This window comes from Hyperolius riggenbachi, chromosome 2 (assembly GCF_040937935.1).
Source record: "Hyperolius riggenbachi isolate aHypRig1 chromosome 2, aHypRig1.pri, whole genome shotgun sequence".
Classification (NCBI taxonomy): domain Eukaryota; kingdom Metazoa; phylum Chordata; class Amphibia; order Anura; family Hyperoliidae; genus Hyperolius; species Hyperolius riggenbachi.
The window spans coordinates 146,138,061-146,151,978 of NC_090647.1; the positions used below are offsets into that span (position 1 = coordinate 146,138,061).

At 43.3% G+C, this 13,918-nt stretch overlaps 1 protein-coding gene across 1 annotated transcript in view; it reads right to left on the reverse strand.

Moving 5' to 3' along the window:
* RDH5 (retinol dehydrogenase 5) overlaps positions 1-13,918 on the reverse strand; it is a 33,625-nt gene that overhangs the window by 15,096 nt on the left and 4,611 nt on the right. Inside the window, exon 2 of the mRNA XM_068267652.1 lies at positions 4,420-4,750. Within this exon, the coding sequence (XP_068123753.1) occupies positions 4,420-4,732 (313 nt within the window). The 5' untranslated portion in view covers positions 4,733-4,750. The remainder of the gene's footprint in view (positions 1-4,419; positions 4,751-13,918) is intronic.

Genomic DNA, 13,918 nt, shown 5'->3' on the forward strand with positions numbered 1-13,918 from the left:
AGGCATAGCACTAAAGTGACAGGAATCATCAGTGATAATCCTAAAACAACATGGCATGGGCTGGTTGATTTCATTGATGATAGCCTTTGTACCAATAAGCCAACTCAGTACAGCAATTTCAACAGAAGTCCTCTATGGTCAGATAAGAGTTTTTTGGCAAAGAGAGATTGGGGCTGATGGTCGACCATCTGGTGAACCCAAAGGCTTCCCCCTTTCTGAAGTATCTATATTTGGGCATTGCAAACCTCACAGGTTTACTTTAAATGAATGGTCTTTGAGGAGCAAGCCTGATTCTGTACAGAAATAAATGACACCATCAGCACCCAATCACAATGCATTCATGTAATGAATAGCTGGGAGATGCCGCCACGTGGGAAAGCGGCAGGGCAGCTATATCCGCGTTCCAGCCGGCGGCTTCTGCCGCGCAGCAACATGCTGCTGGTTCGCCTGGTCCTTCTAGTGCACACAGATTGAGAGCTACGCGCGCGCGCGCGCCAGGCGACAGGGCCTTTATGCTAGCAGAAGGGGAGTCAGCTGATCATGCCGATCAGCTGATCCCAGCTATGCTCCGGATTGGCTGAGTGACTGGGGCGGCGCTGTGGAGCGCTCTGGGTATATATAGGACTTGCCTGTCAGTTGCAGGTTGTCTGCTGTTGCGAATGCTTACGTGTGAGCGCTCAGACCCCAGTCAGATCTTACAGTGTGTTAGGACCACCCGGAGCTGGGAATTCACACTTAGTCAGATTCCGTTGATAGCCTCAAAAGTATTATTGTATTGTGTATGTATTAGACTAGTTCCCAGGTGTTGAGACCAAGGACCTCACACCTAAGACTAGGAGATTGCTACATTGCTACTTTTTATCTACTAGACTAGTTCCCAGGTGTTGAGACCAAGGACCTCACACCTAAGACTAGGAGATTGCTACATTGCTACTGTTTATCCACTAGACTAGTTCCCAGGTGTTGAGACCAAAGACCTCACACCTAAGACTAGGAGATTGCTACATTGCTACTGTTTATCTGTTAGACTAGTTCCCAGGTGTTGAGATCAAGGACCTCACACCTAAGACTAGGATTGAGATATATACTGTTACCTGTTGATCTCTGGCTTTCCTGACCACTCTCCTGCTTACTGATTTGGTACCTTTGCCAATGTGATAACCTGTTGCCAACCTTGCCTGTACCCGGATACCGAATCAGTCTTCCGTCTCTGTACTTTATCTGTCCGTGTGTTGCCGACCTGGCTTGTCTGACCTTTCTGTCTGTCACTCATTCCTTGGGTGATCAGCCTTACTGTACTATCCGTGACACTTGCTCTCCAGGTGTTCAGTAGCTGCAAGGGTCATCTGCTCCTCAGAAAGACCATCTTGCAGTTCAGTCAGTGGTCTCTACCCCTCAGGAGTCCACTGGCTGCAGTACAGTCTGATTCCCTGCCCCTCAGGGAATCCTTGGCTGCAGCACAGTCTGATTCCCTGCCCCTCAGGGAATCCTTGGCTGCAGCCCGATCACATCTCTCACTTCATCAGTTCTCTCTCCTGCAGCCCAGCCAGTGGTCCCTGCTCCTTAGGTGTCCACTGGCTGCAGTACTATCCAAGGTTCCTTGCTCCTCAGGGAATTCTCGGCTGCAGTACAGTGTGTATCTCCTCCACATAAAGAGATCATCTTCAGCACAGTCAGTGACAACCTGCCCCTCAGGGGGTCCACTGGCTGCAGTGCAGTCTGATTCCCTGCTCTTCAGGGAATCATTGGCTGCAGTAGTGTCTGTATCTCCCACTCCTCGGGAGATAACCTCTCTGATTACTGTTACACCAAACACTTTAACACGTTGGGTGTCCTGTGTCTAGCTATACTAGTATTATTGGTGATTCTGCAGATCACCATATAATCAGGTATAGCATCTGTATTATTGGTGATACTGCAGATCACCAATAATCAGAAAAAACTCTGTGTTGCTGACACCAATCGTTACACATTCACCCTCTCTATCTACCCATAAGTCTAACTTTGGTAGTTCACAGAAATGGAGGCCTTCAATGTCAGGTGACACTTGAAGTCACACTAGACTGTCACCTGAGGCATACAGAGCAAAGTTTTGCTACTTATGTACTTGGGTGGGTAGATTGTGCCTTCATGTTCTGCAAATTACTATGGGTTTTCTTTATTTAGAAATGACAGTTTTCCCTAAATGATTGTTCAATTTGACAACTAAAATAACTTTTGTCCTTGTTGTACTTTCAAACCCTTCATTCCTGTTTATACACTAAAACAATAACATTCTCTGTCTTGTTCATTTTTCTCCCTTGACCACCTGGGGTATGGCACCTAAAGGACTTTCGATGTGAAAAATAAAATACATTTTTTACTCACCTGGGGCTTCTTCCAGCCCCTCACAGCCATCTCAGTCCCTTGCCGCAGCTCCGGTGGTCCTTCCTGTCCCCACTGGCGGCCCGCAATGATGGTGACCCACCGGCTGGGGCGGTTCTTCTGCACCTGTGCTTGTTCTAGTCATCTGGCATTTACTATGCCCGCGCAGTAGTTGTGTGCAAGCACAGTAAGTTCAAGATGATGTGAACGAGCGCAGGCGCAGAATAGCCGCCCCACCGGCGGGTCGCCATCGTTACGGCGGCCAGCGGAGACAGTGAGGTCCACCGGAGCTGCGGCAAGGGGCTGGAAGAAGCACCAGTTGATTTTATTTTTCACATCGGAAGTCCTTTAAAGGATACCTAAAGTGACATGATGAGATAGACATTATTATGCAAAGTGCCAATCATACAAATAACTATGCTGTGTTCCTTTTCTTCTTTTTCTGCCTAAAAGAGTTAAACATCAGGTGTGCAAGTAAAAGTTTCTATCCAATTAGTACCTAGTTAGACTATAGCCTAATCCTCACTGGTAAGGAACTACAGCCATATAACTCTTTTCTGTCTGGGAACAGCTTCTGAGAGCAGAAGATCCATAAGAAAAGGTCAATAGTTCATATATTTTAGCTTCTGGGACACTGAAAGACTGTATCAGTCATATGAGCCAATACAACATTAAACATACGTTTTTTAGGTGATACACAGAAAATAAAAGTGTTATGCTGGGTACACACGATACGTTTTTCTGCTCGATTTTCCACCAATCGATTTTTCCGCTCGATTCTGCGCTTGATTCTCTTATCTTCCTCTCGTTTTTCTTATCTTTTTCCATTCGCTTCTATGAGAAATCGAGCGCAGAATCGATCGGAAGGAATAACGGACATGTCGGAAATTATCTATCGAATCCATCTATCGAGAGGAAAAACGTATGCATTAGACTCTAATAAAAAAAGTCATTTTTAGGAGACTAGAGACAATTGTTTATCGTATCAGTTTATTTTAACATTAGGTTTCCTTTAAGTCTACATCAGGTTTGTAGTTTCTTAGGCCTGACGTAGCAGATTTAACTACTTCAGATCCCTTAATCACACAGCAAGCTCATACAAACCACCGCTAAGCTCAGCTGTCTAGTGACTACTGAGTTCCATACAGCTAGTGATCTTACCTGGATTTAATCTACCGGTAGTTAGTTTGTTTTGTTTTAAAATGAGTTTCATCTCCCCTGGGCAGAAAGGGAACAATACCTGAGAGCTGATTAATTAATCAGATGTCAGGTAATTCATTTCTGAAACTGAATGTCCAACTGAAAGTCCCAGTTCTGTCTGGGGGAATTTTGCATAAAGGACATCCGAGGCGAGAATAAACTGATGAGAAAAACAATTCTAGCTAACCTCAGTCTTCTAAAAAAATGACTTTTTTAGACATCCCACGGTTTAATATATTATTTTAATCTAATTTTTAAGCTTTTACTGTTTCATTGTCCATGCTCAATGACACCATCATCGGAGTATGTCAGAGCTCAAATCTATGAATTATTAAACCTTTTTTTATCTCTTTTTCTGCTATCAGAAGCCATTTAGTGACAGGAAAGTGTTTTATGGCTGTAATTACTTATCAGTGAGGGTCTGACCCAGTCTGACCAAGGCCCAAACGGGGCAGAAACTGTCACTTGCCAAACTGATGTTTAACTCTTTCAGGCAGAGAAAAAAAAAGAGAACACAGCCTAGTTATATGTGTGCTTGAAATTGCACATACACATGTTTATCTCATCATGTCACATCTCACCTTGGTTGCCCTTTAATGTAGAGCTAAAAATTATTCTAAATAGGAAATCATCATAGTGTTTACATGAAATGAAGCATACGAGCATTTCATCTGCATATTGCATCAGGCACAGTCCAGAAATGAAAATCTTTCAATAAAATGAAATGTTAACTTCTTCTGCCTCTTCTTCTTGTTAAAGACATATTATGCATTTAAGCCAGCATACAGTTTATTCTGCACATTTCTATGAAGGGCAACAAGAATATGACACTCTCTGCTACCCTTTATATCTTACCTTTACTTCCCACCTCGGTTTTCACCCATTCCACTGCCTTTGTAATGCTGTCTGCATTGGTGACATCCAGTAAAGTGGTTTTCAGTCCCATAGGACATGCTTTTTGCAGGTCATCTGCTCCAGCCTGTGTAAGGCATCCCGCCAGGACACGGAAACCTTTTCTGTTGAGTCGCTTGGCCAGCAGATTTCCAAAGCCGGTGTCGCAGCCAGTGATAAAGACATGTTTGTCAGACTGCTGTGAGATAGTCTGTCTGTCCCGTAGGAACCATCCGATTGCCCACACAACGACAATAGCAAGTACGTAGCACCACATGGAATCCTACAAGCCTGCCTGTTTGAATGTATAGAAATACAAACATTATACACGATAGAGCAAGCTACATGAAGAAAATATTTTTGTTAAGCACCACTTAAAGGGATACTGTAGGGGGGTCGGGGGAAAATGAGCTGAACTTACCCGGGGCTTCTAATGGTCCCCCGCAGACATCCTGTGTTGGCGCAGCCACTCCCCAATGCTCCGGCCCCGCCTCCGGTTCACTTCTGTAATTTCTGACTTTAAAGTCAGAAAACCACTGCGCCTGCGTTGCCGTGTCCTCTCTCCCGCTGATGTCACCAGGAGTGTACTGCGCAGACACAGACCATACTGGGCCTGCGCTGTGCGTTCTTGATGACATCAGCGGGATCGAGGACACGGCAACGCAGGCGCAGTGGTTTTCTGACTTTAAAGTCAGAAATTCCAGAAGTGAACCGGAGGCGGGGCCGGAGCATCTGCGAGCGGCTGCGCGGGCACAGGATGTCTGCGGGGGACCATTAGAAGCCCCGGGTAAGTTCAGCTCATTTTCCCCCGACCCCCCTACAGTATCCCTTTAAAATGAGTGCCTAATGTAGGTAGGTAGGTAGATTATCTCAGGTACCCTGCAAATATCTCTTGACAAATGCAAGGTGTGTCTAATAAATAAAAAGACTGGGTGCACTGTTAATCTTGTACTCATAGTAATGTAATGTACTTTCACTGTGAATGACCCTGAAAGTTTTATAGAAGCAGTTGAGATAAGCATTGCTTGCTTTGATAGTCTGAAGTGTGATTTTTTTGGGCCCCAGGAAATGTCCAACATAAATTCAATCAGAGTATTCCTTGTGGACTTCCATTTGACATTTTTTGCAAAGATCACCAGTTAAGCTTTGGGACGAAAGCAGACATGGTGCACATTGATTAGGGGATTGCATAACAAATTCTACTTGTTGAATTCGAATATGAACAAAGTCCGCACCAAATTCGTCCCAAAAAATTTGAGCCAAGAGCAGAAACGCCCCTGAAAAAAATGTGCACTGACATCATGGAATGGCTGACAGAGTCAGGCTCTGCCTTTTCTCAAAATTGTGAGGTAAAGAAATAAAACAGTAGTGCCACCACTGACAGAGATAATAGCTAATGACTTACAGCACTGCTTCCAACACTGGAAAATGTGTATGCAACAGTTTAAATAATTACAAAAACAAGTTGTATAGCTGTAAAAATGAACCACATTTTTTTGCAACCAGTTTTATTATTAAATAGCCACATCTCATATAAATGTATTACCAGTAGACCTGTAATGTGTATAAAAAGTATTCCCTGTTGCTTTTAATTATCAATTAACAATCAGATTTCTTATATAGAAAAATAGGTGCGCTAGGATAAATAATTAATATTGATTATCACAAACTACAGTTCCTTGCAGAATAAAAATTCTTTATTATATAGTAGATTATCTATATCATGTCACAGTATGAAATAAAATTGTATTTATCAATATCAATGATTATAACAATCTTCCACACACTCATACACACAACTGTGATATTGTGCAAGAAACAGAAGAGAACTTCAAGTAGGGAATTTTTTTGAATCCTATTTTCCCTCTAATGTCATTTACATTGTTTTTTTATGCGTGCACAATTTTTTGCAATTTTATTCTATTTTTATGGCTTCATGTATAGTCGACTTATACGTTTTAAAGGGAACCAGATCTCCTATGTGTGTATGAGTGTGTGGAAGATTGTTATAATCATTGATATTGATAGATACAATTTTATTTCATACTGTGACATGATATAGATAATCTACTATATAATAAAGAATTTTTATTCTGCAAGAAACTGTAGTTGGTGATAATCAATATTAATTATTTATCCTAGCGCACCTATTTTTCTATATAATATTTTGTGCCAGTGGAGGTGGGATAAGGGGTGTAACCCATCGTTATAGGTAGCAGCAGGAGGAAGTGAGGCTATACCAGTTCAATGGTGATTGGACTGGTTGGGTAATATTTCCAGAATTGGAATACCCGATCCTAAGTTATATTTAAAGCGGAATATAACCCTGCATTTCAACTTTGCTCTAAAACATTATTTACAGCATATTATATGCAAAAAGCATTTTTTTTTTTTTTACTAGACCAGCATTGGAAGGGTTACACAGGGCTTTAAAGTCCCTAGAGATTTCTGCAGACGAATCCGAACTTGAGTTAGATACTTTTTGTTTACAAATATGTGTTTATTGTGACTCATCTCTCTCACTGAGAAGGAGCTTGGAGGACAGCCAAAGAGATGTATCTATTGATAAACAGTTACACACTAACTAAATAGAATGTAACTATCTGAATGTCTGCACGGAACTTAAAACCTCTGTGTTTAACCCTTCCAATGCTGGTCTAGTAAAAAAAAAATGCTTTTTGCATATAATATGCTGTAAATAATGTTTTAGAGCAAAGTTGAAATGCAGGGTTATATTCAGCTTTAAGCAATTAAGAGCAGCGCCCTCTAATTTCTATAGTATAACAATCAGATTTCATTATAGACAATTTATCATTTTCCCTAAAACACAGAATTAGTTGTATGTGTGTAGAGAAGCATAAATTAACTGTAAACATAAAAATGTCCACGAACTGCTAACCCACTATAGCCCTACCCCCAGTGGTGTAGCTAGAGATCATGGGGCCCCCTAGCAAAACTTTCATGGGGCCCCTTAGATGTAGCCATTCATGACCAATGCCACTTGCCCCCGCCCTATGGATATGAGTTAAGGGGCCCATACACTCAGGCGATTTTCTGGCCGACCGATCGATCCCGATCGATCGATTGATCGTTTGCAAATCGGTTGGCCAATCGACCGATCGATGGCCGATTTCGATCGATTTCGATGGATTTCCATCGAACTGGCAGGGTGGAAAATTTAGGTCGATCTGATGAGATTGCTTATCAGTTTGCATTGGCCTTAATGGAAATCTGATGGCAAAAAAATGCCATCAGATCGAATTTCAATAGATTTCAAACTGAAATCTATTGGAATTCTATCCTGGTAAAAAATGTTCTAAAAACGCATCAGATAGATCATCAGATGCATTTCTTATCTATCTTCTGCCAATCTGACGAGTGTATGGGCACCTTAAATTGGGCAATTTACATTCTCGTGCAATCTACACTGCACATAGTTCAAGGGCACTGAGACAAAGTCAGAGGGTAGAGAAACAAAAGAAAGTTAATGGTTAATACATTAAAGTGAACGTCCAGACTAAAAATTGACTCAGCAGCACTGAAAAGGCCTGGTGTTTCTTTAACAGTTTCACAGCATCAGAACTTTGTTTCTCTTATACAAGCCTCATTTTTAGCTGCACAGAAGAAAACTGCCCGGGCAGTTTTCCCCTTATGCTGTGCAAAGCATGATGGGATTTCTGATGATGTTGTTCTCATTTTGCTGTTTTGTTGCATGTTTTTTTTTTTTTTTACATTTTGAATTTTACATTTGAAGCCTAGTGTGTGCAGCTGGGAGGGGTTATCAGGACACAGGACAGTTGGAACTGTGTCTCATGCTCCCTGTCACCTCCTTTCAACCAAAAAGATGGCTGCCCCCATGACAAAGATGGCAGCCCCCATGAATCACAAACATTTGCCTGTTCTTTTAAAACAGGGTGGGGAAAAGATTATATTACCTATCTATTCTAATTAACATAACTAATGTAACTTAATAACAGTATGTTTGTTTAGGCTGAAGTTCCCCTTTAAGTACCATCTGGGCCCCTATGCTCCAGGGCTCCATAGCAACTGCTATGGCTGCTATGGCTATTGCTACGCCCCTGCCTACCCCACCCCCTCCAAGCCCGCCATGTCCCTTTACTTTTACAATGTCTATATGAATCCGGGTCATGCCAATAAAGCTATCTTTGATTTGATTTGTATGTATGTAACTTTATGAAACCTAAGTGGTCCATGAACTAATCAGAGGCACTCCTTGGTGTATGCATACCACAATACCTCGGCACTAAGAAACGCGCTTACTACAATATACACATAAAAGATGTTTCTTGATTACATTTATAGGGGACAAAGTAATAGCTTCCTCCTCTGACAAATAAGCATCTGACTGCTATGGAAAACATTGCAATTACCATGAAATGGGCATGACATTCTATAATGCAGAATGCAGACACTGTGACATTCCTTTTCATCAGGGTTGCTCGTCCAGCAAGATCTAAGCTTGCATTTGTCTGTTATGTGGCAAACATGATTTATTCAGATGGCACAGAGTAATGGAGTGTTCCAGGTTTAGGATTTTAGCCATAATTTGCATATAACCTGGACATCAAATGGAAAGGACCAGGTGAGCGAAAACTATGTATTATTTGTCTATATGTAAAAGTTATTAATACAGACCTATTCTGAGACGGTATTAAAGCTGTCATTTTAAAAAAAAATTGTTGGTTGTCTGGCTTTCAACCCTAGCTTCTCCTCACAGAAGATTGACAAAGCTTTCCTCTTGAATTATCTCACTTAATTTTACTTAATTTAAGTTAAAAATTCATGCAGAGCCTGTTTTAGGTGGTGGAATGTGGTCCTTGGCAGAAATGAAGATGCCCCCTCTCCTCATATAGCAGTATCAGGAGAACATTGTCTCTTCCCCCATTTACACACACACACACACACACACACACACACACACACACACACACACGAAAATCTGCATCAGAAAAATCGCATTTAGTGGAAACAGGCCCATAGGAATTCATTGGAGTCAGTTTTTCTGCATCCAATCTGCGTGTAGTGGAAACAGGCCCTAAGTAGGATATCAGTGCCTTCGGCTGATCACTCGGCAATGCACTGAGAGTGATCAGGAGCCACTAGACAGTGGCTGAAAACCATCTCACGTGTACAAGGCTTTGCAGTAGATGAAAATGCCAAAACCAACATCAGCATAAAGGCATGGAGGTTGATGCACAAGAGCTTGGTAATACTGCCATACACAAATAGCGCACAGCAATATTGCAGCTACTACCGGCAGAGTGTACCGCAAGTTACGCTATTAGTGTGACCTGCAGTATACAAGTAGCGCAAGCTTTGCTACAGTAACGAGTTGTGATGATCCGCTCAGCTGGCTGCACAGGCAGACAGCTGTTTGTCCATTCCTCTAGTCTGTGGGCTGCAGGTCTCTGGAACAGAGACCTGTCTTTCCATTGCAAGTTTCTGGTCTGTTCTCTTGCTGGGGAATTTGCATACATTCGTTATGCAAATCCCCTACCTGCCTTCTTTGATGACTGGCACTATAAGAGCTTTATGTTTCCCAGAAGGCTTTGCTGGTCATTTCCCTTCCATGGTCTGTTCCTGATGGACACTGCTGGAGTGTCAGCCATTGCTATCTAGTATAGTTAATTCCTGGGGGTTGCTTTAGGCTCCCCTTCTAGCCCAGTCAGGTTGTATTATCTGTATTGCCTGTTCTGTCTTGTCTTGCCTGTTGCCATTGTCCTGTCCCAACGTTGGTGGACAGGAAATGGTTCTGATCTCTGTTCTTGGAGTATAGCTGGTGCAGCGGTTGCTACCAGCTATCTCTTCTGTTCTGTCTCCTGGGATCGCGCTAGCTACTTTTCGCTAGTGCTGTGGATCCTATCTCTCGTTTGTCCCTGTTTTCGTGTGTCTGTCTTGTCTGCTACGCTTGCTGGAGGCTCGGTGAGGTAACCGTTAAGCAAGCGCTCGCGTCCTCTGTTTCATGTTTGTCTGTTAATGGTTAGTTAGGCGTGCTTGTCTCTATTGTGCTTAACACGTGGAGACCGCGCATAACCGCGTGCACTGTTGCGAATGAGTGCGGTGTTCGCGGTTAGCTAGCGTTTGTTGTTTTCCGTATCTCCTCATTGTATGATTTGCTGTGCCTTTGCTAACCTCGTATTCTGTCCTGATCTGCCTTGTGTCACGTCTGGCGATCGCACCTCTCGCGATCGCGTTCCTATTTCATATCTGCTGTTGTGTGTGCGCGGTCGCGGGGTGGCGACTGGATTGGCGCACACACATACAACCTGTCCCTTTGCTCAATCTCATTCGCAATCGCCTCTCTTGCGATTGCGTTCTGTGCTTCGTACAATTCCTGTCTGGCATTTGTGGAGGTACAGAGGATTGGTTCCTCTGCACTCCTCAGCGCCATCTGCCGACAGGAATTTCCCTGTACAGGTGCGTAGCACCTTTTGCTGGGTGCCTGCAAATATACGCTTGTGGAGGATTTCCGCCGTGTCAGCGCACGCGTTGTGCGCTGATCACGGAGAAAGTTCCACAATCGTTACACGAGTGTTATCGTAGCAATACTTGCGCTACTCGAGTATCCTGGGTCATGCTAATAGCATCACTCACGTTACAAGCTGCCGGTAGTAATGGTAACATTGATGTGTGCTGTCTGTGCACCACAATATTACTGCATTTTTGTCCATCAGGCCTTTATTTGAAAATGGACTTAAGGTTTGTTTTGGCCATCATTATGAGTTGGAAACATGTACTAAAATAAAGTCTGAAGTAAATGCATCTTCACCACATACACAGAAAAAAGTCACGTGAGATACAGTATAATTATCATATTGAGCTTGTTCCATTACTCATGTTACTATTTTGGTGGTAGAAACAAATGGAAGATAAACTCATAGTTGCAATGAACATAGTTATATTAGTGAAAAGCTTTTCCATCTCTATGTAATAATTTCGAGCATACTTAGCTTAGCATACCTAGAATGCCTTCAGTAGCTACAACAGACAGCTATGTAATCAGCATGCCTTGATTTCAGATCTGCAGACCACCACAGTGTTGTACAGCTGGCATGCTAATATTTGACATATACATCTCTGCTGTGTACCAGTTGATGTATGCGGTTGTTTTGAAAGCCATTGTGCTTCTACAGCCTTTTGACCTTTTTCCCTATGGACTCTTAAATCATGTGTTCACGCCCTTCACCTCCTTTCCCGAAGCAATGCCTTGTGCAACTGAATGTTAAAAATGATTGTTTTTTTGGTCCATGTTTACAAAATGCAACATACTAGAATAGAAACTGATTTACATGTTTTATATTAGGCATTAATAAAGCACTGACAATTTTTCTGTAAAGCATTACAGCAAACACCAAACTGGTGACATTACCATTTATCCATCTGTAGGACTCACCAGGGCTGGATTTGTACTCTTTACCACCCAAGGCAACTGTCAGCAGCCACCCCCCTTCCACCCAGTATAGGAAGCCGGATGACCCTTCCCACCTCCTCCTCCAGTTTAGAAAGCCTGATGACCCTCCCTTCCCTCCAGTATAGGTATCCTGATGACCTCTTCCCCCATTTCTCTAGTATAAGAAGCCCAATAACCCCCCTTCTATATAGACAGCCTGATGACCCCAGTCTCTACAGTATTGGTAACAAGGAGACCCTTCTCTTCCCTTAGTATAACCTCCTGCCTACCCGCCCTTGATCCTGTGGTTCCCTAGGGCATGGCCTATGTGGCCTTGGCTTAAATCTAACCCTGGGACTCACAGCGTAATGACCCTGTCACATAAGAGGCAGCCTGAAGTAGAAGGATGCAGACTGACCAGAGGCCTGTGTAGTGTACTGTACCATCTCTCCACAGAGGCAGCATCATGAACTGTACCATTTTATTAGATACTGAAGGAAAAAACACAAAGACAACGGGAGCCCAAATGGTGCAGTACGTCTTGGGTAAATCAATATATGAGAAGGTATTTAACAAATGAATACTCACAAAGGTGGGTTGCACAAAGGGGGAAACCGACCACTTCAAGCAGGTGGAGTGTATTAAACCTGACTCTACTCAGGTATACCAGCAGTCCTGGAGGCGGTCGCTCTCTAGAAAAAAACTCAACAACACTCTAACCTATGCGAGGTGGCAGAAGTCCACCTCAGGTTTGGTGTATGAGACTCCCCTCACTATTAACCGGGGGGTCGGGTATAGGTAGCAAGGAGGGTGAAAAGGCACCCAGTAGGTATAAAAGACTCTAAAAGCATTAAAAGTAAAAAGGATGAGATGGCTTACCTCACAGATGACAATCACTTATGATAGAATAATTTATTAGAGATAATAAGCTCAGGCAATGCGTTTCCTCAGGCCAAGTATAGTGCCGCTGTATATAACATGCCGCATGTGAGGCGCCCCACATGTGGCTTGTTATATACAACGGCACTTTACTTGGCCTGAGGAAGTGGGCTAGATCCCACTAGACGCGTTGCCTGTGCTTATTATCTCTAATAAATGATTCTATCGTAAGTGATTGTCATCTGTGAGGTAAGCCACCTCATCCTTTTTACTTTTAGTGCTTTTAGAGTTTTTTATACCTACTGGTCGCCTCTGTACCCTCCTTGTTGTACCATTTTATTGTTCAAGCTACATTATCAGAAACGTCAATGAAAAAAATGAATAAACGTTGATCCCATCAAGTAAAACTACTGGTAGTATTATTTATTTTGGATTTATACAGTGCTAGCATCTTCCATGGTGCTGCACAATAGAATATACAGTATGTTGGTCTATTTAAAGTAAACCAGAGATGGTTCACTAGTGCTTATTTATACTTATCCGGGGCTTCCTCCAGCCCCATGAGCAACGCGGAGTCCCTCGCCATCCTCCTCGGCCCCTCCGTTAAGCCGATATGACTCCCAGCAAGCGCACACCCCGCATTGCGTTCCTGTCTCCTGGAGCGTTCTGCACTACTGCGCAGGTGCAGAATGCTCCAGGGGATGGGAGCGCTGTGGGGGCACACGGGCAAGCTGCGCATGCTCTGAAGACCTCTACTGGCAGCAACTGACCGGATTACCAGCAGTCAAAGCACCAGAACGGATGGGCCGAGGAGGATGGCGAGGGACTCAGCGCTGCTTATGGGGCTGGAGGAAGCCCCTGGTAAGTATAAATTAAGCCAAGTATACAACCTCTGGTACACTTTAAGCTTCTCTTGCAAAGAATTAAGTGAAAATCATCACATAACCTGCCTGGCGTTCTGAATCCCCGGGTGTTTTTTTTAACCTCATTTTTTTTTATCATATAGCTAGCCTAGCACTAGCTACATGATTCCCCCCTCCCTGCTTCCTCCCTCCCACCCTTCCGATCGCTGCCGGCGATCATGCCCATTAGGAAATCCTGTTCTGAACGTCCTTTTACATGGCGGGTAGCGGCGCATCGGCGGCAAGCGGCAGCGATCGGAGAAACACGCAG